General features: G+C 43.3%; 1 protein-coding gene across 2 annotated transcripts in view; it reads right to left on the bottom strand.

Annotated features, from left to right (window-relative positions):
- MYO3B (myosin IIIB) overlaps positions 1–27,004 on the bottom strand; it is a 313,368-nt gene that overhangs the window by 189,343 nt on the left and 97,021 nt on the right. For both annotated transcript variants that reach the window (XM_082205523.1, XM_082205522.1), the window contains one exon: positions 21,033–21,098. In XM_082205523.1, coding sequence (XP_082061649.1) covers positions 21,033–21,098 — 66 coding nt within the window. The remainder of the gene's footprint in view (positions 1–21,032; positions 21,099–27,004) is intronic.

Genomic DNA, 27,004 nt, shown 5'->3' on the forward strand with positions numbered 1-27,004 from the left:
GCATTCAGTTCTGTTAGAAACTGTTTATTTATTTCATAAAAATTTACACACCACTTGATCGTAAAAGGTCACAAAGCAGTTTACAAAAGATAAAACAGTAAAAAAAATAATCAAGAGGATTTTAAAATATTTTTTTGCAACCATACTTTAAAACATAGAAGATTTAGGCCCAGAGATGGAAAGAAGATAAAGTCCCTACCAGAGAAGAATGGCAGGTCAAGTTGATGGATTATGCCAAAATGGCAAAAAAGAATCAGAAATCAGGAAGACCAAAATTTCAATAAGGGGTGGGGAAAATTTATAACTTATTTTAAAGATCATCATAAACAGTTAAGATCATTAGTAGGATTGGAATATCACTTGTAGTTTAGTGGTGAATTCTGGACACAATGGAGAGGTAAAAGATTTGGATTATCACAAAAGATGCAGGAGGAAATGATTAACAACAGGACCCACAAAGAGGAGTAGGGAAGTCCAGGAGATTCCTTGGCATCTTGTTTTTATGTTGTGTGCTGGCTATGTTTAAAATTTTAATCTGAAAAACCAAATAAATAAACTACACCCCCCCCATATTTTTCCATGTATAAGACTATATTTCCCCCCTATTTTTTCAAGTTAAAAACTGGGGGTCGTCTTATACACGGATAGTGCATATGGGGGATTTCTTTATTTGGAGTCCCAAAAAATAGGGGTTGTGCTATACACGGAAAAATACGGTATATATATATATATATATATATATATATATATATATATATATATATAACATACAGAATCTAAAATACCCAAACAGTTACTCTACTCTACTCTCCACTGTTGATTTCTGCTATTTTGCTTTTGGATACAGACTTTTATAATGTATGAAATGCTTGGGTGTCTTATACGTGGGAACAAGCATCTCAACAGAGTCACTAAACTTCATGCGGCACTATACTCAAAAAGTACAAAATCTGAATAAAATATTGGGTGGTTTCTGACATTGCCCATGCAGAAGTCCGTGTATGTGCGTCTTAAAGATATTCTGGGGGTATGGGATAAGCTACCGCAGGGAGGAAAGGAGGGGGTGTCCCCCGTCCTGCTCATGGAAATCAATTCCACTCGCAGGTGAGCACAAATTGGTATCACCCATACCCCTTAAGAATTCAGAGTGCAACATTACAGCTCATGTCATAGAATCATAGAGCTGGAAGGGATTCCAAAGGCAGGAATCTCAACTACCGGTAGGTCATACATGATGGGTGGGTCATCCAACCTCTACTTAAAAATCTCCAAGGAAAGATTCCACCGCCTCTTGTGGGAGTCTGTTCCACTGTTGAGCAGCTCTTACTGCCAAGACCATTAGGTTTAGAAACATTTTAGTAACAATTTTATAACCCATTGTTCACATGTATTATTGAATGATAACTGAGTGAGATGACTATCGTAGGTGTTGGTTGAATGAAACAAGCCAGCCAAAACTGACCAGAATTATTTGGCATTATATTTTAAAGGAAACACAGTCACTGTGATGCTTAACTGTAATTGCAGGCAGAGGTCCTAATCCTGCTAATGTTATCTGAGATAAAGTGTCACAGAGTAGAATGTTAACACGTCAGTCATAACTAACTTCAGGGATGACTAGCTTTTGCTCAGTCTGGAGGGTTCTCAATTAGTTTATCAATATAAATAAATGGCTTAATAAAAGAAACTATCAGAAAAGAATAGTTCACTGCTAAGAAGCGGTACAAGGCAGAGAGCTTTGAAGGTCTGAACACATTCTAACTATAAAACTTGACACTGTGCAATTGGCAAGGCATAAAAGAAGCTAGGATTCAGAATAACATGGCTTCAGATTAAGCAAAAATAACGTGTTCTAAATATAGAAATGTATGGAAGAGTCAGAAAAAATCTTTTTAAGCACACACCCTATTATGTCTGATCACGTTAGTTTGTTAAACTTGATTTGGTTCAGTCGTATTAGAGAACCATTTGAGAACCAAGAGAATATAAGCTCTAATGTACCATGAGAATTATTTCCTGAACCTACCCTATAGTTTTCAAGAGTTTCATATTAGTTCCAGCCTGAACTGAATTTGTTTGGCTGCGCATTTTCAGATTCACATGTTTAATTCTATATTTCAGATTTACCAATGCCCTGTGTAGCAATCGTTTTCACGAAAACACTTTTAAAACGGCTTTGGGACAAACAACGAGAGCCATTTTACACAGCCGGGCAATAAAAACAGCATATTTTAAAAGTTCATCAGGTGATCAGCATCAGTGACGATGTAGTGTTTTACACACACACACACACACACACACACACCCTCAACATAACACCTGTAATTATTTCATTAATAAGAAAAGGACAAAATATACTCACGACACTAAGCGCAGCCTGTGTTATCTTTAAAGAATCATCCTTAAGTAACACCTGCCTGTTGAAATACCTTTCAAAAATATTTGGTTGCACAGAGCTCTTCTGTATACTTCAAAGCAAAACAGCCTAGAAAACATTCTATTTTACAAACGATCAAGAGACTCCAGTATCCCCTGTGAACTGGAGCCTCCTGATATCAAAGCTAAAGCAACAAAAACCACCTTATATCTATCCTCCTGCAGAGGTTATAAATACCACTCCTGCCCTCCCATGGAAAGAAATCAGTCATTTGGCTTTTATAGGTTCTGTGTTTCTTTTGTTTTCTTACCCATCATTTTAAAAAAAGGAAAAAGTCACTGTGGCCCCATCTAAAAAATATTATGCTTGTCAGTCTCTCTTCCAAGTTTATATCCTCCTTTGTAGAAAAGGCGAGAGACTCACTGAATACCAACCGCCAGCTACAGTAAGAGAAAATAGCAAGGCAATTGAAAATGGCCCGTTTTTAATGGCGCAACTGGATCTTTATGACGACTTCCTAGAATTAAAGGCCAGTACGAAAGCGTACAGTGCTGTGCATACACGTTTCAGCTATATCTCTTTTCTCTAAGCTGCCTAGAATAACAGAGCTTGCTTAGCACTGGAAACCACGAAGGAGGAAAACCAAGGAGCTTCACCTGCAGTAGCCAAGATCATAAACAGTTTCATGATGTGAATGCAAAATCTTGATTTCTCCATTACCATGGAAGGAATTCGACACCACACTCTTCCTTCATTCTGACGGCGCAAGCGTTTCTGCTTGCCAGGTGGAACAATTCCCTCTCTGCTCCCCCAAAATGCTGTTCTGAGGGTTCTTCCTGATTCTCCAGAGAGGGTTTGGGAGAGGCAGGGATGCACAGGGGAAAGGGGGAAGCCCTCTTAACAGAAACCCTCACACTGGCTTCCATTAGTGGGCCAGGTTGGTTGAATACAGCTCTAACAAGATGTCCATAAGAAGCGTGCCAACAGGACCTGAGAGCAACCATTGTGTCTTTCCCCAAAGAATGTTGGGTTTTGTAGTTTAGTGAGGCTGAGAATTAACAGCCCCTCTTCCTAGAAGACTACAATCCCCTGAATTCCTTGAGATAAAAGCAGTGGCAGTGGATCCTCTTTTGCCATTTGAGATGAAGCAGGAAGGGCCTTGGCCCAGTATACCCGAAGGAGCGTCTCCACCCCCATCGTTCTGCCCGGACGCTGAGGTCCAGGGCCTTCTGGCGGTTCCCTCACTGCGAGAAGCAAAGCTACAAGGAACCAGGCAGAGGGCCTTCTCAGTAGTGGCACCTGCCCTGCGGAACGCCCTCCCATCAGATGTCAAAGAGATAAACAACTACCTGACATTTAGAAGACATCTGAAGGCAGCCCTGTTCAGGGAAGTTTTTAATGTGTAACATTTTAATGTATTTTTAATCTTTGTTGGAAGCCACCCAGAGTGGCTGGGGAGACCCAGCCAGATGGGCGGGGTACAAATATATTATTATTATTATTATTATTATTATTATTATTATTATTATTATTATTAGTCCCTGTTGCTGCTGCCACCTGCCCCACTGCCTATATCGCCAGGGGAGAAGCCGTGCTGGTGGCAGCACCTATTTCAGGTGTGATCTCACACACTCTGCAAGATCTCACCAGAAATCGGGACCAACGCCAGTTTCTTTTCTCCAATGGTGGCGGAGGTGGCGGGTGCCCATGGGGACACTGCCTCAAGGGCTTAGATGCTATTTGAGTTAAAAGTTTGTAGATATCTTAAGGAACCTACTTGCACTGAGTTCTGGGTCCCCTTGATAAGTTCTGTAGCCCAGATGGTGGTTTCAGGGTGTCCTGCTGAGGAGACTTTAGAACTCAGGGGTGGATCCAGAGAGGGGCGAACTCTTTCAATATCCAAAGCAATTTCTTCATAGCAGCTGCCACTCTCCCCCCTTAAACCAATCTAGTACCCAGTCTCCAGTTCTTTCAGAGGAGATTAATTTAATGTACCATTCTCAAACCAACCTAGCCAACATCACATCAGCAATTGTTAAGGTTACAAAGTATGCTATTTTATGAGATGGCACTGCTAAATATAGGGCAGCACAATCACAATCATTAGGAACTTTCCTCTTGTTCAAAGATAAGCTGGACATTTTTTTTATATACTGAAGAAGCCCTAGACCAGGGAGATTTCTAAGGTTTAGCATTCTAGGTTTCTTAAAATGACGTATTTCTCAAAACCATTTCCCCCAAAACGTATTTTGGAAGCCCACAGCATTGCTAGCCTTATAATGAAAAGTAACGTATCGAATCAATAATATATAGCTCTAGAGCAGGCGCCCCCAAACTCGGCCCTCCAGATGTTTTGGGAATACAGTTCCCATCATCCTTGACCACTGGCCCTGTTAGCTAGGGATGATGGGAGTTGTAGTCCCATAACATCTGGAGGGCCGAGTTTGGGGATGCCTGCTCTAGAGAACTATCCCAGATCACCTCAGCAACACAGCTGATGGGACTGTGTGTCAGCTCACAAAGGAGAAGTTCTGTTCCATCTACAAGGGAACAAGGCCAGCCCAAGGCATTTTGCTTCTTGAGGTGAAGGACACAATGGTGTCCCTACCATTCCACATACAGAAGCCAATTGGCCTGGCCTTCGATTCTGTCTTCAACACTGATGAGAGGACAATAACTTCTAACTGCTCCTAAGGCAGCAGGTTTAACAGTAGTACTTGAAGAAGACTTAAGAAGTTGCACCTTAACAGTCACTTTAACAAATGTTCCTATTGACTAATATTATGGTTCTATTTTGCCCTAATGGTGGATGACCATTGTTAATATGAATAAAATATACTGAAAAGGAAACATATGCTGCGCATATTGGCCTCAACGGATGCAAATCCATCACCTAATTTGAAATTCCAGCGCCTTCCATCATGTTTTCCTAGCTGAAAAGTAATCCTCAGAATTCATTAGTGTCATTACGTTAAACAGAGGTGGCAGCCATTAGCTGTCTGTTGGGTTACTAGAATCTAATATTACAGGTTCCTAAGCACCAATTTCATTCTGTCACAATTACAGGCAGGCAATGATGAAGTGTTTGTTAAGACGGGAACAAGCAACACAGAGGCCTAATTCACAGGCAAGCAGCTTGCATTCAGATGATAACATTGTTGAGGCAGAGAGAGCTATGTGCACAATGTAAACTGCCATTTTTTTGCAGCCAGCAAATCGGAAGAATGAAAGGGGAACCAGCTGGTGTGAACAAATATTTACGAACGAACAAACGGATAGAAATAGATTTCACAACCCAAGCAGAGGTGGTGGCATATCTTGTCAGAAACAGATCTCCTTCACCAAAGAAAACATGATGGTGGCCAGAACAGATATAGGCCAGTGTTTGCATTTATTTCTTGAACTGGAGAAGGGAGAAACATATTAACCAAGGCAGCAGCTATCAAACTTTCCACCTTCCAGGAACAATGAGTCCACGTTGAAAAATCTGGTAAGCTTCCAAAAGTATGTATCTGCATGCAGTGAATGAATGTGAAGGGCTCCATGCTAGTTATCATTTCATCGGATGTGGACATCTCCAGAGAGCAGCTCGCTTGGGTAGAGATCTAGGCAAATAGGCTTCCCCCTCATAGTGTTATTGGACATCAGGGAAACAGACAGGATACTTAATCATGTGGACCGCTTTACACATATAATACATGAAGAGGGCTTTAAAGGAAACTGAATACTCCAGCCATCTGACTGGATTGGCCCAGCCACTCTGGGCAGCTTCAAACATATATAAAAACACAATAAAACATTAAACATTAAAGAACTTCCCAATACAGGGCTGCCTTCAGATGGCTTAAGGATCACATAACTTCATACCCTCCAAAATTTTGCAAACGAAACTAGGGACGTCCTACCATACCCCCTGGGATGTGGGTGGAGCTGTGGGTTAAACAACAGCCCCTAGGACTTGCCAATCAGAAGGTCGGCGGTTCGAATCCCCGCAACGGGGTGAGCTCCCATTGTTCAGTCCCAGCTCCTGCCCACCTAGAAGTTCAAAAGCATGTCAAGTGCAAGTAGATAAATAGGTACCGCTCTGGCGGGAAGGTAAACAGTGTTTCCGTGCACTGCTCTGGTTCGCCAGAAGCGGCTTAGTCATGCTGGCCACATGACCCGGAAGCTGTCTGCGGACGAACATCAGCTCCCTCGGCCTATAGAGCGAGATGGGTGTGGAACCCCAGAATCGTCCATAACTGGACCTAACAGTCAGGGGTACCTTTTCCTTTACCATTAAACAAGACGTAATAGCAAAGCAAGTCACATCTGTAGTGGGCAGCTGCATGTCACAAAATCAGCTGCAACTCAGATGTTAATTTTCCCCTCCATTAAACACTTCAGCAGTCCCACCAAGGATTCTCCCGATGAGAAAGCTGAACCACTCTGTACTCCCCTGAGGCAAATCCCCTTATTCTGATGACAGACGGGGATGTGGATGGAATGATTTCCTCCTGCGCATATAAACAATAATAACAAATGTCCATCTCCAGTCTTACAAAGCTCTTTTCCGAATCTTTAAAACCTCATCTAGCTTTTAAATTGGAATTACAGAGACATTAATTGTCAAAGGAGGTCTTAAGATTATACCAGTCGCTCACAGAAATGGCAGGGCGGAACAGCTATATCCTTCTACGTACACCACAGCCTCATCGGAGATGTTGAACCCATTTTAGTGAGAGAACAAGATAAATTCAAAACAACAAGCAATCCAGCAACACAACAACAGAAACGTTTATTATTATAAGCCACGTCTTTCAAAGGCTTAAAGGTTTTGGCAGTGGGGATGGGAAGGGCAAACAGGCACAGGGGAATTTTGCTGACTGAGGCAATGAACAAGTTACCCCTCCCATTTAATGTACAGAAGCTGACTGGACCAGCAGTTGAATCTGGATTCAACATACAGTGGACACTCAGGTTGCGAACGTGATCCGTGCGGGAAGCACATTTGTAACCTGCAGCGTCCCCAACCTGCAGCGCCGCATCTGCGCATGCGCGGGTTGCAATTCGGTGCTTCTGTGCATGCGCTGAAACCTGGAAGTAACCCGTTCTGGTACTTTCTGTTTGGCGCAGTGCGCAACCCAGAATTGTGCAACCCAAAGCATCTGTAACCCAAGGTATGACTGTATTCCATTACTTCAGAGGGCACAGGGCTTCTTCTTATGTGGCGATCACTCATAGCCGAATAAGATTGTTTTCCATGAACATGATTTTAACAGTGAGTCCGCAAGTGACTGTGGAGGCCAATTCTGGATCCACACGTCTTTCCACAGTGGGGACATTGGTTTCCGGGTGGCAGTTGATCACAGTGAAGGTTTGCCGTGTGCTTTCCTCTTAGCACCTTTTTCCCTTTCGTCCCGAGTTTGAGCATCTTCAAATCCCATGACACCTTTGGTAAAAGCTGTTCTCCAACTGGAGCGCTCACAGGCCAGTGTTTCCCAGTTGTCGCTGTTTATATTACATTTTTTAAGATTTGCCTTGAGAGAGTCTTTAAACCTCTTTTGTTAACCACCAGCATTACACTTTCCATTTTAAAATTCGGAATAGAGTAGTTGCTTTGGAAAATGATAATCAGGCATCCAAACAACATGGCCAGTCCAACCAAGTTGATGTTGAAGAATCATTGTTTTGACACTTTGCTTCTTCCAGTACACTGGCATTAGTTTGCCTGTCTTCCCAAATGATGTGCAAAATTTTTCGGAGACACCATTGATGGAATCTTTCGAGGGCAAGCTACAAGGCACATATAGCACTGTTCTCCAACACCTCACTACAACTCACACTCCACACGCCTCAATATATGCTGCCGGAGGCAGATGACACACACTGCCCACTAGCAGGGCTGGCCCTGAGGGAAAAGGACCACATTATGAGAATTGTAAAGCACACCTTTGGGAAAATGAATCTAAATGGTTAGTCCCTTCACCCTACTATAAACAAGCACCTGCCTGAATGACTCACTTTTCTCCCACCAGCCTAGCATTTGCCACCTAAGGCAACTGCCTCACTCTGCCCAACGGCAGGGCCTGTCATGAGAGAAAAGAACAGCATTCGTTACAGCGAGCACTGAAAGGCGAATTTCTTTGGGAAGATGCTTTGTTCCCCCTCCCATTTTCCCTCATACGCAGCCATCTGCCTGAATGGCTCATCTCTTACTTCTCTCGTGTGTAGCTCTGACTCAAAGCCAGTCACACGCAGCAGACAGGTGGACGAGAACAAGCACATCATGAAACCCATTTGTAATAATGATCCAATGATGCGTCTGCTCTTTCACATCTGCTCATCTGTTCCCGCTACCTGCCTGTCTTCAGACTGCTGCATGATATTGCTGTTGTTGAAAAGAAAATGAAGGAAAACGGGGATAGCTTTGCCTGCGGCCATGTTTTGCTTTCCTTTTGTCTTTCATCACAATTCCATAGGATCCCTGCCATCACCGTGTACCCAGGCAGTATTATCTCTAGAGCAGCATCGCCTTTCAGGAAAATCACCCCCCACCACCATAACAGAGGTGCCTGGAGGACATGTGTCCAAAAGTAGCATGCCATGATAAACAACTGATTTATTTTTTTGCTACCTACTGCTACACTCAGGTTCCACAAAGCAGGATTCAGTGTATTACACAGTATTCAATTATCAAGTGCATAATATACATTCTAGTACACAAGACACATTTATGTATCTATCGATCCACCCCTTAGAACCAGGTATCATAAATTTCTAATCCTTCCTGCTGGAAAGAGAAACACTCAACTATTGGAATGCCACCAAACTGAGCTGCAATAAATCCTCCGGCAGCAAAATTATTTGAGCACCCGCCCCCCAATAGTTTTAACTTGCTGAAAGCACTGAAAAATGTAAGAGGACTCAGGTTCAGTTCTGAGGAAAATATAGAGCTTACAAGTGAGTAAATTCTTAGTCAGTCATCCAAGCTTATGGGAATAAACTTCATTGGGGTGGGGAAGCTTAGCATCATAGGCCAAATGCAACCTCCTAGTTCTCTCTGTCTGGTTCCAGTCTGGTGTAGTGGTTAAGAACAGTGGACTCGTAATCTGGTGAACTGGGTTCGCTTCTCCACTCCTCCACATGCAGCTGCTGGGTGACCTTCTGGGCTAGTCACACTTCTGGGCTAGTCACACTTCTCTGAAGTCTCTCAGCCCCACTCACCTCACAGAGTGTTTGTTGTGGGGGAGGAAGGGAAAGGAGAATGTTAGCCGCCTTGAGACTCCTTTGGGTAGTGATAAAGCGGGATATCAAATCCAAATTCTTCTTCTTCCTCCTCCTCCTCCTCCTCCTCTTCTTCTTCTTCTTCTTCTTCTTCTTCTTCTTCTTCCTGGGACTCTTCCATGGTCATCCCTCATTCCCAGGCCACATCCTCTCTGAACAAGTGACACTTTCTACAAGTGACAGTGGTTCTGCTCTGAGCCCTCTTCAAGTTCTTTTGCCCAGGTGAAATGTGTTCTTGGACTATGATAATTCCTCTCACTTGTCTGGATGGAGGATGGAAGGATTTGGGGGTGGTAGAAGCCTCCGGTTTTTGGACAGCTGGGATGTAGCCCGTTATCCTAAGTTAAGAATGCCATTCATTGCTTCAACCACTTTTCAGTCTGCACTCAGCAGACCACACGGCCACACAAAACATGGGAGGTCTGTGGGTAATATATATGGGTTAGCCCCTAGTGGAATATCTTGACTCCAAATAACAGCTCGGGAGATGGACATATCTTGCTAAAGGGTGATGGGCTCAGCCACAGTGCTGGGATTTCTTCTTCTTCTTCTTCTTCTTCTTCTTCTTCTTCTTCTTCTTCTTCTTCTTCTTCTTTGTCCTGCAAACTGATCTGAATGAGCACTCTGGTTTTTCATAACCAAACACTATCCATCTAGCAAAGCAAATGTTTTTCAAAAAAGGAAAAAAAGGTTCAGAAAATGACCAGGCAAGGAGCCGAAGAAGGTGGCACTTTACTGCTTTTTAAGGCATAACAAGAATGTGTCCACCAGTAAAACGAAAATCAGATAGGCGGGACTTGGGGAAGCCCACCTAACAATGTTTAGAAAAAATAAGAATAAGACAAGAATCTGTTTCTATTGATTGTTTTCCTGTTTGTGCTGTTTATTTGTGTTATAAAATGAATACCGTGGTACCTCGGGTTACATACGTTTCAGGTTACATACGCTTCAGGTTACAGACTCCACTAACCCAGAAATAGTGCTTCAGGTTAAGAACTTTGCTTCAGGATGAGAACAGAAATCGTGCTCCGGCGGCGCGGCAGCAGCAGGAGGCCCCATTAGCTAAAGTGGTGCTTCAGGTTAAGAACAGTTTCAGGTTAAGTACGGACCTCTGGAACAAATTAAGTACTTAACCCTTGGTACCACTGTAAAAAAAAATTGGGGGGGGGGGAGAATGTGTCCACCAATCAAAAATTTTAAATTAAACTTACTAGTATAGAAAGTTCACAAAATGCCCTGGGCACAAAAGTAGAAGGTTGCATTATGTGAATGGTATGTGGTATCTGTCAGTAGTGACATCACAGGCATTGCCCAATAGGTGCAGTCATACACTTTACTATAGCAATAAAAACAAGTAGCTGGGGGCAAGTCTTATAATGACTTGCTGACAAAATATGAGGCTTCGGGTGCTGAAAAAATTCAATAACGCACAGCAGAAGGGCTACTTTATGACAGAATGCCTACTTAGCTGTTGAATAAAACACCTACAATGATATGGTACTATAGAAACTCTTTTGGAAAAGCCCTTGGTTCAGATTCCACAATGGGTGGCCTCAAATATGTATCTAATCCACTTGTTTAAAAATTGATGCTTTTGAATTATGGTGCTGGAGGAGACTCTTGAGAGTCCCATAGACTGCAAGAAAATCAAACCTATCCATTCTGAAGGAAATCAGCCCTGAGTGCTCACTGGAAGGACAGAGCCTGAAGCTGAGACTCCAATACTTTGGCCACCTCATGAGAAGAGAAGACTCCCTGGAAAAGACCCTGATGTTGGGAAAGATGGAGGGCACAAGGAGAAGGGGACGACAGAGGACGAGATGGTTGGACAGTGTTCTTGAAGCTACCAGCATGAGTTTGACCAAACTGCGGGAGGCAGTGGAAGACAGGAGTGCCTGGCGTGCTCTGGTCCATGGGGTCACGAAGAGTCGGACACGACTAAACGACTAAACAACAACAAATCCACTTGTAATTCAGTTGCAAGGATAGATGTGAACAGACACTGAAAAGCTGTATAAGAATACTTGTAGTAGCAGCAGTCGTTAAAATTTAGGTTAAATATGTATCAAACATATGTTTTGAACAGTTGCAGCCTTTGTTTTTCAACCTGCCCATGAAATATGTCATAGTCATAATCAGGAGGGTTTCGAGTCAATGTGAGATACCCTTTCCAGAGGTTGAATGATAATAAATTAGGATGCACCTTCTTAATCTACTCCTCCACAGTAACACTTGATCAGGAAATGACCAATTGCAGTTACTTAAGCCTTTTATCTGTTCAGTTCTTCAAAGGGAGCAAACTTTTTAAAAGAATTTTGAACTTCAAAGGGATTGATGGCTAATTGCCTGGCTCTGTTCTGCAAGGCTTCAGGGAGCCTTTCTTGAAAGTTTTGTTGTTTTGCAGAGAAACCAAGACAGAATTCGAGGTGTAGCTTAAGCAAGCTAACCCTTTTCATTCCGTGGAATGAAATAAGTGAGAACTTGCTCTTGTCTGAGATTATCTGGATGATTTTTTTTTTTTGTAATTTAGATAAATAAATAAAGTTGGAGCCTCTAAAACCTTCTTGCCTAAGGTAACACAATCAGATGTTTTGTATGTCACCCTAAACCATGGTTTGGTAAGATTTTCATGAGCAGGAACAAGCTGCGGCAAAAGTTGGACTCATTATTCCTCTCCTCTTCTTGCATCACTGGGTGAAAGATTTTGGCAGCTTCCCCCTTACTTTCTTCGACTCACATTTTATTGTGCCATCCAGATGTGAGATCCTGGTTTATAAAACAACATCCGGGCAGATTCAGAACAAGCCAGCTTAAAGCTGTCGTTTCCGAAGCTGGTTTGGTAACCTAACCAGAGTTTGTTATAAACCACAGTTCCCGGTTTGTCACAACATGACAACCAAGTTTAAGGGGGGGGAATAAAAGCTTTCCTTTTTCCACCCTACAGCTGTTTGGAAGGCGGTGTTGTAAACAAAAATTGCCCTTTTCCCTTATGGGGTATCCAAGAGCCATATAGAGTCCTTACATAGGTTCCCTATTGGTAGGAGAAGACAACAGAGGCCATATTGAGAATATTGAGAAGCAAAGCAGCTAGTAAGCTTGATCTTTATTGAACTGTTGAAACAGGGTGCTCCCCTCACCCGCAGGAGAGGAGGAACCCAGGAAAGTGGCGAGCAAGGCCTTATAAAGACTTTTGAAATTGCGACCCTGTAGATCAAGACCACTCCCAGAAACATCATACATACATCACAGAAGGGGTGTAACCTAAGACCACCCCCCAGATACATCATACCTACATCACAGAAAAGGTGGCCTAAACAGAAATTTGAATGTTGTTTTTCTCCTGTCGTTGTTTATCTCCTGTCTGGCAGGTTACTTGATTGGATTGCCTGGGGAGCCTGGCCGTTCTTTTGTAGTCATAAATACTTAGTTCCTGAGCCAGGTCACAGGCTCACACCCTATTCATATCTTAAATGTGCCCTTAAGACAGGATTTGTGAGGAAAGAGACAATGGGGAGGTTTCCCACTTTGACCTTGCAGAGAAAACATTTGCTCAGTTTAGGAGTCAAAATGGTTCCAAGTCGGTCTTCCTGTGCTGATCTATGTACGTGCTTGGTTGGTACGATTATGAACATTGCCATATATCTAAGACCTCAAAATTCCTATCACAGCAGTGATGGGAGAGGAGGGCGCATGCAGGATCGAGGCCCACAGCAACTCCTTTCTGCTCATTTCACTAAGCCATGGTTTAGCATGACATGTGAACTGGGCCAATATAAAAACTGGAACTGTTCACTGAATTCCTTATGTATATATGTTATATGATACAATATGTATCAAGACAGAATGACCACATAACCATGAATGTACAGCTAAGGAAAACCTGGAAGTAAATGTATCACGCTGTGGTTGCAAACTACCCCCACCTCAGAAACTCAACCCCCAAGCCTTTAATAGCTGAGTGGTGAAAAGTAATTCAGTGGCGTTCTTCTCCACACTGAAAAAAGGTAAATTTCTGCTTATTGTAAAAAAGATTGTAAGGATCGGCAGCTGGCCGACTGGAGGCTCAATCTTGCTTCCAGAGACTTCTTGTCTGACCCCTGCTGTAGCACCCCAATCAAATCCTTGCCACCCCATTAGGCATGTCAGACATGCCCCTGTTCCCACTTCCCCCTGTGTGTCCATGGCTACAATTTTAAAATAATTGCTGACCAGGACTGTGTTCTCTAACTAAATATATAGAGAATCCACTGAACAACACCAGTGTGTCAACAATAACAAGGCAATTCTGCACAAGCTAAAGAAAATTGGCATATGGAGCAGAACACTTGCTCTGAACGAGACCCTAAAAGGATTTGGTGATGGCAGCTAGAGGGGGAGAATGGCTGCATTAGCGCTGAATTCAGAAATGCACTTGTCTGAAGATGCACGCTCCCTTCTATGTAGCTACATAGGTCTGGACCACAACTTGAACCAGATAAGCTTGTTATGCAAATTATAGTCAACATCAGGGAGGAGGTAGATAATGGAATTACTGAAAATTCAACCACTCATCACAAGGGTGACGGGAACATCAGGCATGGTCCTAACATTTGGATAAAAGGAACAATGGACTTGTTACAATCATTTCTTTTAATTTATCAAAATGAAACTGTCACAAGCCAGGCACTGACAAATGCATAACTAATGCATATAAATGAGTCATTTATCACTAATGGCCAAAGAGTTCGATGTTGTATAGCTTGATGCTTTTAATTTTAAAAAATAAAATAAAATAAAAATAACTTTTTAAGTGGGAATCAAACCCACCATATGGAATGACTCATAACTCAAATGGCAGTGGTCACCATATATTAAAAGCTACTTTGGGACTTTGGGACAGCAAGAGAGTCAAAGGTGTGCTAAAGGAGAAAAAGGACAGAGAAAAAGCAAAACTGAATGGATTCTTTGCATCTGTCTTTACTGGAGGAGATGTGGGGCAGATCTTTGTCCTTCAACTAGCTTTCTCAAGAAGGGAATCTGAAGAACCGAGGCAAAGAATGGTGATAAGTGAGGAAGAGATTCTTGGTGTTATGAACCAACCAAAACCAAACAAGCCATCAAGTCAGGATGGTACAAAACAGCAGCTGCCACCAGAGCACTCAAGGAGTGTGGAATGAGAAGGGCGTAACAGCCATGTGCTCTTCAATCTCAGGCGAGGCTGGGATCAAGGTTGCATGGCTGTTGCGTGCTTCTCAAATGCCCTCATTGAGTGGCTCTACAACAGGGGTCAGCAAACTTTTTCAGCAGGGGGGCGGTCCACTGTCCCTCAGACCTTGTGGGGGGCTGGACTCTCTCTCTCTCTCTCTCTCTCTCTATATATATATATATATATATATATGCAGGTTTTGGTGTCTTCGGGTGTCTTCCCGTGTAAGAGTCGGGGTGTCTGTGCGACGTTTCGACGAGGTCTCACTCGTCATCTTCAGGCTGGTGCTTTCGGCTTCTTGTTACTGGAACAGAGCAGTGTCTGGTGTTTGAGTTCCTATAAATACTGTTGAGGGGTGTGGTGTATAGCCTCCAACGTTCTGGGCAAAGAGGAAGTTCCTAGATTAGTGTGCCTTTTCTTCTTTTGTTCCTTAATTACTTGAGGGATATCTTGGGTGATTTCATGAGTGATATTCAGAATATCACTGGGTGGGTCATTAAGTGTAGATTAGTTGCTAAAGCTTTCGTGTCTTGACCTCTTGAGCTTGTGAAGAGTTTTTCTGAGAAGATGGCTGTGCTGCATTTAGTTGTGCTCTGGCTTGGCTTCGTGTATAGGGGCGAGCTATGGTTTTGTGCCTTGTGCCAGCCAGATCTGTGTAGGGATTGCAGGGGGGTGCAGCATCCGGAGGTGCCACTATAGTTTGGCTACTGGATGGAGTCTGTAATATGTCTGTGGAGAGGGTCTGGGTTTGGGTCTGGTGTGGTTGATTGGTGACGGCGTTCTGTGTGCCTCTGGTTCTGGTGTCGGTTTTTGTGGGGAGGGCTAATTTCCAGATGTCTGGCAGGCGGGACGTGTCGTCACGCTTGTTCATGTTGTGAGGGTGTTTCTCTATCTCGATGGCTTCCATGATTATTCTCTTGTGGTGATGTTCCATGTTAAAGAGCAATTTGGAATCTGCAAAATTAATTTCGTGTCCTGTTTCTTTCATGTGTTGGAAAAGAGAGGAAGTTTTTTCTTCTTTTTTGACGGCATTCTTGTGTTCTGCGATACGTGCATTTATTCGTCTGTTTGTTTGTCCAATGTACGTGGCTGGGCAGACTTTGCAGGGTATTTCATAGACCCCTTGGTTTTCCAGCTGGATTTTGTCTTTTGGGTTTCTGAGGATATTGGCTATTTTTTGGTTGGTGCAGAAGGCTGTTTTGATATTGTGTTTATGGAGGATTTTGCTGATTTTGTCTGTAGTGCCCTTGATATAAGGAAGGAGGGCCATGCCATTGTTTTCTTCTGTGTCTTGGTTTTTGGGGGGTGTTTCTTTTTGGATTAGCTTCGTAACCCTGTTTTTCTGGTATCCATTGGCGATTAACACATTTGAGAGATTCTGTAACTCAGTTGTCAAGTGGTCTTTGTCAGCCAGGCGTTTGGTTCTGGAGATGAGAGTCTTGGCTACGGAGTTTATTTGTGCAGGGTGGTGGTGTGATTGTGCATGTAAGTAGCGGTTGGTGTGTTTTTTTTTCCGGTAGATAGTGTGTCCTAGGGAGCCATCAGGTTTTTTGTAGATTAGGACGTCAAGAAAGGGGAGTTGGTTGTTGTCTTCTATTTCCATAGTGAATTGTATTTTGGGGTGTAGGCTGTTGAGATGTGTGAGGAAGCTATCTAGTTTTTCTTTCCCGTGTGGCCAAATTACAAAGGTGTCGTCAACATATCTGAGCCAAAGTTTGGGTTTGTGTTCTGACTTGTCTAAAGCACTGGTTTCAAAGTGTTCCATGTACAAATTTGCGATGACCGGTGAGAGGGGTGATCCCATAGGTGCTCCTTCTATCTGTTTGTATCTTTGTCCATTGTGGATGAAGTACGTGTTGGTTAGGCAGTGGTTGGTCAGGTCCAGGATGTATTTGGGGGGGTTGTATTTGTTTTGAATGGCTGTCAAGGCTTCATTAATGGGCACTTGAGTGAAGAGAGATACAACATCGAAGCTCACAAGTAGGTCATCGGGATGTAGGTATTGTTTCTTTATTGTTTCTATGAACTGGAAGGAGTTAGTAACGTGTGAAGCGATGGATTCTGCATAGGGCTGAAGTTGCTTAGCGAGAAATTTAGCGAGATTTTGTAGAGGTGAGCCTATGGAGCTGACTATTGGTCTGAGTGGTGTTCCTTCTTTGTGTATCTTGGGGAGACCGTAGAGTTTGGGGCATCTGGATGATTTTTCTCTGGGGATGATTCTTAGCTGGATTTCTTCACTGATAGGAGAGGCTTTTATTTTGGATTTGGTGGTTTTTTCCAGATAGGTGGTGGGATCTGTTTTTATAGGTTGGTAGGTAGGGTCTTGGAGTAGATTTGATAGTTTTGCTTGGTAGTCCGATGTGTTCATCACAACAGTGGCGTTGCCTTTGTCTGCTGGGAGAATGATTATGTTGTTGTCTTTCCTCAGGTTGGTGAGTGCTTTCTGTTCTTCTTTGTGTAAATTGCTTCTGGGTGGTTTGCTGGAGCAGAGGATGTTGGTGACTTCAAGTCTGATTTTATTGGCTTCATCTGGGTCGATTTTGGTCAGGCTAGCTTCGACTCCGCATATGATGTTTTCCGTGGGGATGCGTCTCGGGGCGACTGCAAAGTTGAAACCTTTGGAGAGTACTTTGGTTTCAGTTGGGGTGAGGATCCTGTTTGATATGTTATGTACTGTTTGTTTCATGGGTTGTTGTGGAGGGTGGCTGGGCTTCTGGCGTTTCTCTAGTTTGTAGAGTTTGTTGGTGTGTCTGTCTGTCTTATGTGAGGTCTCAGTTTCAGCTCTCCAGACGGCTAGTTGTTTGCATTTGTCCCAGAGTGCAGGGTGGATTTTGTTACATAGTTTGAGGTGAAGAGTGAGCAGATCTTTGTTGGTTTGGTTTAGTAGGTATCTTTTCTTATGTATTTCGTTTCTGATTAGGGATAGTTCAGTTCGTTTCAGGATCCTTTCGGTAGCTGGGGTTTTAGAGTGGAATTTAAGTTGGAAGCATGTGGGAGTTAAGTTGTTGTCTCGGCAGTTGCGTAGGAACAGGAGATCACATAAGATGGTGGCTCTTCGGATTTCTAGTTTCTCGTAGGTTCTTGTCAGCTGGAAGAACACACCAACCGCTACTTACATGCACAATCACACCACCACCCTGCACAAATAAACTCCGTAGCCAAGACTCTCATCTCCAGAACCAAACGCCTGGCTGACAAAGACCACTTGACAACTGAGTTACAGAATCTCTCAAATGTGTTAATCGCCAATGGATACCAGAAAAACAGGGTTACGAAGCTAATCCAAAAAGAAACACCCCCCAAAAACCAAGACACAGAAGAAAACAATGGCATGGCCCTCCTTCCTTATATCAAGGGCACTACAGACAAAATCAGCAAAATCCTCCATAAACACAATATCAAAACAGCCTTCTGCACCAACCAAAAAATAGCCAATATCCTCAGAAACCCAAAAGACAAAATCCAGCTGGAAAACCAAGGGGTCTATGAAATACCCTGCAAAGTCTGCCCAGCCACGTACATTGGACAAACAAACAGACGAATAAATGCACGTATCGCAGAACACAAGAATGCCATCAAAAAAGAAGAAAAAACTTCCTCTCTTTTCCAACACATGAAAGAAACAGGACACGAAATTAATTTTGCAGATTCCAAATTGCTCTTTAACATGGAACATCACCACAAGAGAATAATCATGGAAGCCATCGAGATAGAGAAACACCCTCACAACATGAACAAGCGTGACGACACGTCCCGCCTGCCAGACATCTGGAAATTAGCCCTCCCCACAAAAACCGACACCAGAACCAGAGGCACACAGAACGCCGTCACCAATCAACCACACCAGACCCAAACCCAGACCCTCTCCACAGACATATTACAGACTCCATCCAGTAGCCAAACTATAGTGGCACCTCCGGATGCTGCACCCCCCTGCAATCCCTACACAGATCTGGCTGGCACAAGGCACAAAACCATAGCTCGCCCCTATACACGAAGCCAAGCCAGAGCACAACTAAATGCAGCACAGCCATCTTCTCAGAAAAACTCTTCACAAGCTCAAGAGGTCAAGACACGAAAGCTTTAGCAACTAATCTACACTTAATGACCCACCCAGTGATATTCTGAATATCACTCATGAAATCACCCAAGATATCCCTCAAGTAATTAAGGAACAAAAGAAGAAAAGGCACACTAATCTAGGAACTTCCTCTTTGCCCAGAACGTTGGAGGCTATACACCACACCCCTCAACAGTATTTATAGGAACTCAAACACCAGACACTGCTCTGTTCCAGTAACAAGAAGCCGAAAGCACCAGCCTGAAGATGACGAGTGAGACCTCGTCGAAACGTCGCACAGACACCCCGACTCTTACACGGGAAGACACCCGAAGACACCAAAACCTGCATTCCTGTACCCGTGAAAATCTACGAAAGCAAATATATATATATATATATATATATATATATATATATATATATATATGGGGGGGGGAGTGAATGAATTCCTATGCCCCACAAATAACCCAGAGATGCATTTGAAATAAAAGGACACATTCTACTTATGTAAAAACATGCTGCGGGCCAGCATGTAAAAACGTCCGCGGGCCAGATTGAGAAGGTGACTGGGCTGGATCAGGCCCCCGGGCCTTAGTTTGCCTACCCATGCTCTACAAGGAGTGTTTCTTTCTTCTTCTTTTTAAATTTTTTTATTAACAATTTCAACATAACAAAATACCAAAACATATCATCTTCATTATTTCCCCATCTCCCCAATGAACCCTCCCCCTCCCCCTCCAGACTTCCCTCAGTTCCTCTCTCTGATTTCTCAACATGTATTGTTCTCTGCATACTGTAAAATTGTATAAATCCTTATATTATCTATCTACTGTATTAATCATCAATAAATTTGTGTATGTTTATTCAAAACCTGCCAAGGAGTCCAGTTCATTTTGTTGTCTTTTTAGATAATTCGTTAAAAGTTCCCATTCTTCTTTGAAGTCACAGTTGTCCTCTAAACGGAGCGTTTCTAAGGCGGGGTATGAAGGGCAAATGGAGGGCCTTTGCTGTCGAAGCAACACCAGCCGCTGGAGCAACACCTCACAAAGTGGCGTAGGGCTGGCTCAGGGAGGGCAGCGTGAGCAGTCACCCTAGAAGCCCACCCTCCACCATGCTACAGCCCTGGTACAAAGCATGTCCTACATAATTCATGTATTTGAAGATATTTCAGGAAACACAGAGAACCAGTATACAGTGGAACTTCGGAAGTCGAATGTAATCCATTCCGGAAGGACGTTCAACTTCTGAAACCTTCAAATTCCGAGGCGTGGCTTCTGACTGGCTGACAGCTAGGCTTTTTGCGGATTGGAAGCTGCATCGGACATTCGGGTCCTGAGGAATGCTAAAAAAAACCCCAGAACACTAACTTCCGGGTTTTCAACGTCCGGGAACTGAAACATTCAGGGACAGAGTGGTTCAAGAAGAAAAAGAAGAAGAGTTTGGATTTGATATCCCACTTTATCACTCCCTGAAGGAGTCTCAAAGCGGCTAACATTCTCCTTTCCCTTCCTCCCCCACAACAAACACTCTGTGAGGTGAGTGGGGCTGAGAGACTTCAGAGAAGTGTGACTGGCCCAAGGTCACCCAGCAGCTGCATATGGAGGAGCAGGGAAGCGAAGCCGGTTCACCAGATTACGAGTCTACCGCTCTTAACCCCTACACCACACTGGCTCTCAGAACCAGTGGTTCCACTGTAATGTGATACAATGAAGTTGTGTGGGGTCTTTTGTGGCACTGGCTGTATGCTCGACTTTATGCTCGACATCAGATTTGGGAGACTGAGCTGCAACGGTCACTTGAACTATTCCTCTCCTAAGGCCTTATGCTCCTGGTTCACAGACTGAGCAAGACAGAATCAGGAAGAGGTATATTAAGGATAAGAACAACAACAGGAGGGTATTCAGACCTATACCTATCAATAGCCAGGCAACTAATTTCAAATGCAGATCACATCACGACCTCTGCGAAACTGTAAAGTTTTCAGCAAGACAAAAGTTGAGAAGGAATTATGCAATGTAAACAAAAACTAAAAAGAGCTCTTGTTTGCAGGAAGGAAATTTCATTGCCAAAGGTTTGCCGCATATCATTTTGCGATAACGGCACACAAGGTTAAGCTGCTTAAAATGGAAAGGGGTTGTACTCACTGGGAAATGAAGTGGTTGAATCCTCTGGACCAATTTTCTGGCTGAAACAAAGTAGGAGGAGGGTTCCTGGAAAATACAAATGTTTTATAAGAACAAAACTAGATCAAATGAATTTTCCTACAGCATCTGGGGTCTGACCTGCTGTTTAAAAGCAGGGAGAACAAATAAATTATTCCATCCTTTTGCCACTACTAAAGAAGGTGCAGGGACACATGCCTTGTCTTTCTAAAGTGAACAAGTTTAAGTACAGTGGTACCTTGGTTGTCAAACTTAATCTGTTCCAGGAGTCCGTTCGACTCCCAGAACCATTCAAAAAGCAAGGTGTGGCTTCTGTTTGGCTGCAGGAGCTTCCTGCATTCAACCGGACACCACGTCGGAAGTTCAGATTCCAAACCGGAACACTTACTTCTGGGTTTGTGGTGTTCGGGAGTTGATTTGTTCGGGAGCCAGGCCATTCGACAACCAAGGTACCACTGTAAATGTAAACAGGATGAATGATTGCAGTGAAGCATTGGAGTCAAAGATTCCCTTGGTCTGGCAAAGGATGCTTTTCAAGAGCAGGCCTCCTTCCATGAGAGGAAGGCTCTTTTCTTGGAAGCACAGGAACCTTTGGATACTCAACCCTATGCAAAGTGGAAAGCAGCACACCTTACAGCAAACATACCCAAAAGCAAGTAACACAGCAACAGTGGGTGGTTAACAGACCATATAACACTGGTCCTGAAAGACCTACTTTGGCTCCCAGTACGTTTCCGAGCACAATTCAAAGTGTTGGTGCTGACCTTGAAAGCCCTAAATGGCCTCGGCCCAGTATACCTGAAGGAGCGTCTCCACCCCCATCGTTCATCCCGGACACTGAGGTCCAGCACCAAGGGCCTTCTGGCGGTTCCCTCACTGTGAGAAGTGAGGTTATAGAGAATCAGGCAGAGGGCCTTCTCGGTAGTGGCACCCGCCCTGTGAAATGCCCTCCCTTCAGGAAATAAACAACTATCTGACTTTTAGAAGCAGCCCTGTTTAGGGAAGTTTTTAATGTTTGAAGTTTTATTCTGTTTTTAATGTTCTGTTGAAAGCTGCCCGGAGTGGCTGGGGAAGCCCAGCCAGATGGGCAGGGTAGAAATTAATAATAATAATAATAATAATAACAACAACAACAACTTCAGTGTCCCTGCTTGCAAGAACAGGACTGCTGATAAATATACCCCCCCCCATTCAGTTCAGAGCAATAAATAGCAAGGTTTGAAGACAAAAAGAGAGAGCAAGAATCAAAAAGGCAGCATAAACTGGAGCAAAGTTAACGAGCAAATGAGAGTTGGGTTTTACCATTTCTACACATCCCATGCGCACACGCACACACAATCAAAACAAATCAAGCCACAGTAAAGACATTATGGCTCCGTAATAAATGGCCCATTTTCATTCATCTGTATCTATTCAAAACCATTTCAGCTATCCTATTTCATTGCAGTTTGTCATGTTATCTGAGCTGAATGTGTTATTACTTTTCTCCTTTGGTATAACGCCAGCACAAAATGAGAAGGGAAAATCCAAAATACTTGCAGGATATGCATCATTTATCACATTTACTATTAGGGAAGTAATGTGATGGGTTATATTCAGTGACATTAATGCCTGCTCCCATGTTCCATTAAATGCACTCCTACCACAGCACCTGCATCACAGAACCAGCAGCAGTGCACACAAATCTCATCAGCAGAGGTTAATTCAGAAAACAGTGAACACAGGAAAACATCTACCTGCAATTTCTGTTTTAAAAAATCCACGTCGAGGTTAGCAGATTACTATTAAACAAGTAGGTGCTGATGAGGTCATGACTACACTGTACATTTAAAGCACATGACTTCCCCCAAAGACTCCTGGGAATTTCCCATACTATCTGATACCATTGGTCCATGCTTACTCCTGACAGGTCTCTCCAGTGTCTGGTTATGATGTTTATGGCTGCTGAGAGCAGGTGGGTTATAAGCTCCTTGTGATGTGAGTGGGCATTATTGTCTTGGAAGGTGGAGACTCTCTGTTAACTCTACCAATCTCTAAGGCAGGCATCCCCAACCTGCGGCCCTCCAGCTATTTTGGGGACTACAACTCCCATGATCCCTAGCTAACAGGACCAGTGGTCAGGGATGATGGGAATTGTAGTCCAAAACATCTGGAGGGCCGAAGGTTGGGGATGCCTGCTCTAAGGCAAAACCACCATATGAGATCCACCCCCAAGCAAAAGGATGGAAGGAAGGAAATGTAGCAAATGAGATCAACAAAGCCTACCTTTTCCTTTTCTCTACAGTGGTCTAGGACCCTTTGTTATGCCCCTCTGGATGTTTAGCGAAGTGGAAATGTTTTAATCTATTGAGTTTTATGTGTTCTCTGTCATTGAACCTGCCTCCAATGTCACAGCTGGTAAAACCAAATGGGTCATTTTTTATTTTATTTTTTAGCCATGAAGGCGAGCGCCATGGTTCAGTGGACACCATTTGTTCTTTCTTTTAAGCTGTGCACCTAATTACAGATCACAGCTAATAGATTTACAATGGGCAACAAAGGAAGAGGGAGGGAGTCACTGAATTGATCTTGAATACTTCTCTGATCGTGAGCTTTTGCGTGGAGAGGGGTGTGGGGGGGGAAATGGGACAAAGCTGGAGGGGAAAAATATTTGATAGGCAAAAAACATACACTGTTTATTTCCTCAATCAATACAGCAATATATTTTCCCAAGAAAACAACCACCAGGCATGCAGAGGTGTATTACTGGAGGCAGCTGCATTGTTTTCAGTGGGAGAATTAGTACCTGAGCATCAGGCCCAGGATCTGACTCAGGCAGACAGAAGAGCCAGGTAGATGCATGTTGTGTATTCGCTTTGAGGAGTATGGAATGTGGTGGTCAGAGATATGGCCATATGTCAGCAGTTAAAGGTAAAGGGACCCCTGACCATTAGGTCCTGTCGTGACCAACTCTGGGGTTGCAGTGCTCATCTCGCTTTATTGGCCAAGGGAGCCGGCATACAGCTTCCGGGTCATGTGGCCAGCATGACTAAGCCGCTTCTGGAGAACCACAGCAGCGCACGGAAACGCTGTTTACCTTCCTGCCTAGTGGTACCTATTTATCTACTTGCACTTTGACGTGCTTTCAAACTGCTAGGTTGGCAGGAGCTGGGACCGAGCAATGGGAGCTCACCCCGTCGCGGGGATTCGAACCGCCGACCTTCTGATCGGCAAGTCCAAGAGGCTCTGTGGTTTAACCCACAGCGCCACCCGTGTCCCTATATCAGCAGTTACTGAGTCTTAAAATACATCCCAATTGAACTTAAAGCTAGTGTACTAAATGAGCACCTTTAAAAAAAATGGTGTGTGGGGGGGAAGAGACTAATCATGTGTAATAACGAGACTTTACTACACACCTAATTGCTTGCATTAAGAAATGTAAATTCCTTAAATGGAATTTCATACTCCATATGTTCCCAGATAAAGCATACTGATGCAGAATAGTTAGTTGTTAATCTAAAGGGTTGTGAACACGTTTCATTTTTTTACTCTCTCGGTGGCTGCTGGCCAAGAGGCAAATGTTGAAATTACCTGTCTTCGTTAACTAAGTTCGTTATCCCTCTTTTTTGGGGGGGGGGACATCCTCTTCAGTATCTTTTCCATTTCCCCGTAACTTTTGACCTTTTGGCACTGGTGAAACATTCTTGGGAAAGCTTTCGTAGGAGATCTCTAGCGGAATTGTAAGGGCATAAAAAAGCTAGCCGGATTTGGAATAGGAGCAAAAGCAGAAAGACGTTACGGATAACTATTTAGGATGTATATAGGATGTATCCTATGTCCTTTTAAAATGAGGTCCAGCGCCAAGGGCCTTCTGGCGGTTCCCTCACTGCGAGAAGTGAGGTTACAGGGAACCAGGCAGAGGGCCTTCTCGGTAGTGGCACCCGCCCTGTGGAACGCCCTCCCATCAGATGTCAAGGAAATAAACAACTAACCAACTTTTAGAAGACACCTGAAGGCAATCCTGTTTAGGAAAGTTTTTAATGTTTGAAGTTTTATTCAGTTTTTAGTGTTCTGTTTGGAGCCGCCAAGAGTGGCTGGGGAAACCCAGCCAGATGGGCGGGGTATAAATATTATTATTATTATTATTGTTGTTGTTGTTGTTGTTGTTTTATCTTGATTATATATTTTATGGTTTTGTGTTCTGGTTTTGTTGTGCCTTGAGACCTCCGGGTATAGGGCGGTATATAAATTCAATAAAAAATTATAATAATAACTAAAAAGCTGTCTCTAAACAGCAGGCAGGACTAAGCGAAATTCTGCCAACCAAACACACTGGGTAAGGGATTAGAGATCAAACAGTTGTACTTCTCAGGTACAGAAATAAGCGAATGGCTTATAATGCCCCAGTCCCATGTCTAACATAAGCATCATGACCATCACCATTTTATCTGCAAGCCATTTCCCCATAGTTAAAAAAGTGATCAGGGTGGCTTGCAACATGAAAATACAGTGGTACCTCAGGTTACATACGCTTCAGGTTACATACGCTTCAGGTTACAGACTCCGCTAACCCAGAAATAGTGCTTCAGGTTAAGAACTTTGCTTCAGGATGAAAACAGAAATTGTGCTCCGTCGGCACGGCGGCAGCAGGAGGCCCCATTAGCTAAAGTGGTGCTTCAGGTTAAGAACAGTTTCAGGTTAAGTACGGACCTCCGGAACGAATTAAGTACTTAACGCGAGGTACCACTGTATTTCCATAATACAGGCAACGACTGATTAACATGCATCCGAAAGTCATGTATTCATGCACATGTCCACAGTGGTAAACACACAAGTGGCTGAAAATGTCACAAAACACATCACTAAAGGGGCACAACAGGGGTGGGGGGAATGGATGAGAACCACATCTTTCCAATGAACTGAACGGGGAAGCCAAGCGGAGCTCCATGTATGAACTGAAATTCCCACATTCACAAAGAAGCAAAGGATTTGGAAGGCTTTTTGTGCCTCCTTCTGAGATGTACATTTTCACACTTCATTGTGTCCCCTGAGTGTTTTGGGCCAGCCTGGTATTAAACTGTCACAATCAATGGAGCTTCCCGAAACCCCTTGAGAGACATTTCCATAGTCTTTATAGGTCACACCACTGGGAAATCGTTATTTGCTTCATTTCATCCAATAATTTGTGGTTATACACACACAACCCAAAAAGGCTCCCTTGGCCTCAGACAGCAAATATGCAAGGGTGAAACCGATGACACGCTTTGCACCAATCTCTTTGCAATACAAAGCAGAGGCTCTTCCAGTTGCCAGGACTAGAAGACTTTCAGTCATCAGTGTCGCCTACAGATGTTTCAAGTAAATCATATGCCGTTATTTCAGGAAAGGATAGCTGTCTCCTGGTGAGATGGGTAAATGAAAAGAAAAATGATTGACCTTCCAAAAGTGGAAGTCAGGTGTGTCTTTTTTAAAACTTATTTTTATTGTCAATTAGCAGATTTTTCATTCACAACAGAAAGCGGCATTCTACTTATCTACTTCTGTACAGGAAATGAGGATACAGAAATTTATTAGATTTATTTTAGGTTAAGTGGGTGGTTTATGCATGGATACCACTGGTTTTACAAATACATATTTGAGTTCTTTTATACACTGAATGCGTATGTGGTTACATTCACATAATTATAAAACATATTTGTTATCCCAGGGGGCTCCTTCTTGTTCTTATTATTCATACTCCTGATTCAGAAACAAAATTAATTGGACTTTTGTTTACTTTCTCCTTTCCTGAAATGAATGGAGATGGTTATTTGCTGGGCACAGTGAATCATAAGCTTTCATTGTTTCGTCTCTTACAACCACCACCACCCTCTATGCATTTTTTTAAAAAAAAACAGGTAAGTATTTTCAATTCTGTCAATGGTTCTGACAACTGGAACATCTAGGGGAAAAAGAGGGTGATTGTGATGTGGTGA

Source organism: Podarcis vaucheri (assembly GCF_965113315.1).
Source record: "Podarcis vaucheri genome assembly, chromosome: 1".
Taxonomy (NCBI): domain Eukaryota; kingdom Metazoa; phylum Chordata; class Lepidosauria; order Squamata; family Lacertidae; genus Podarcis; species Podarcis vaucheri.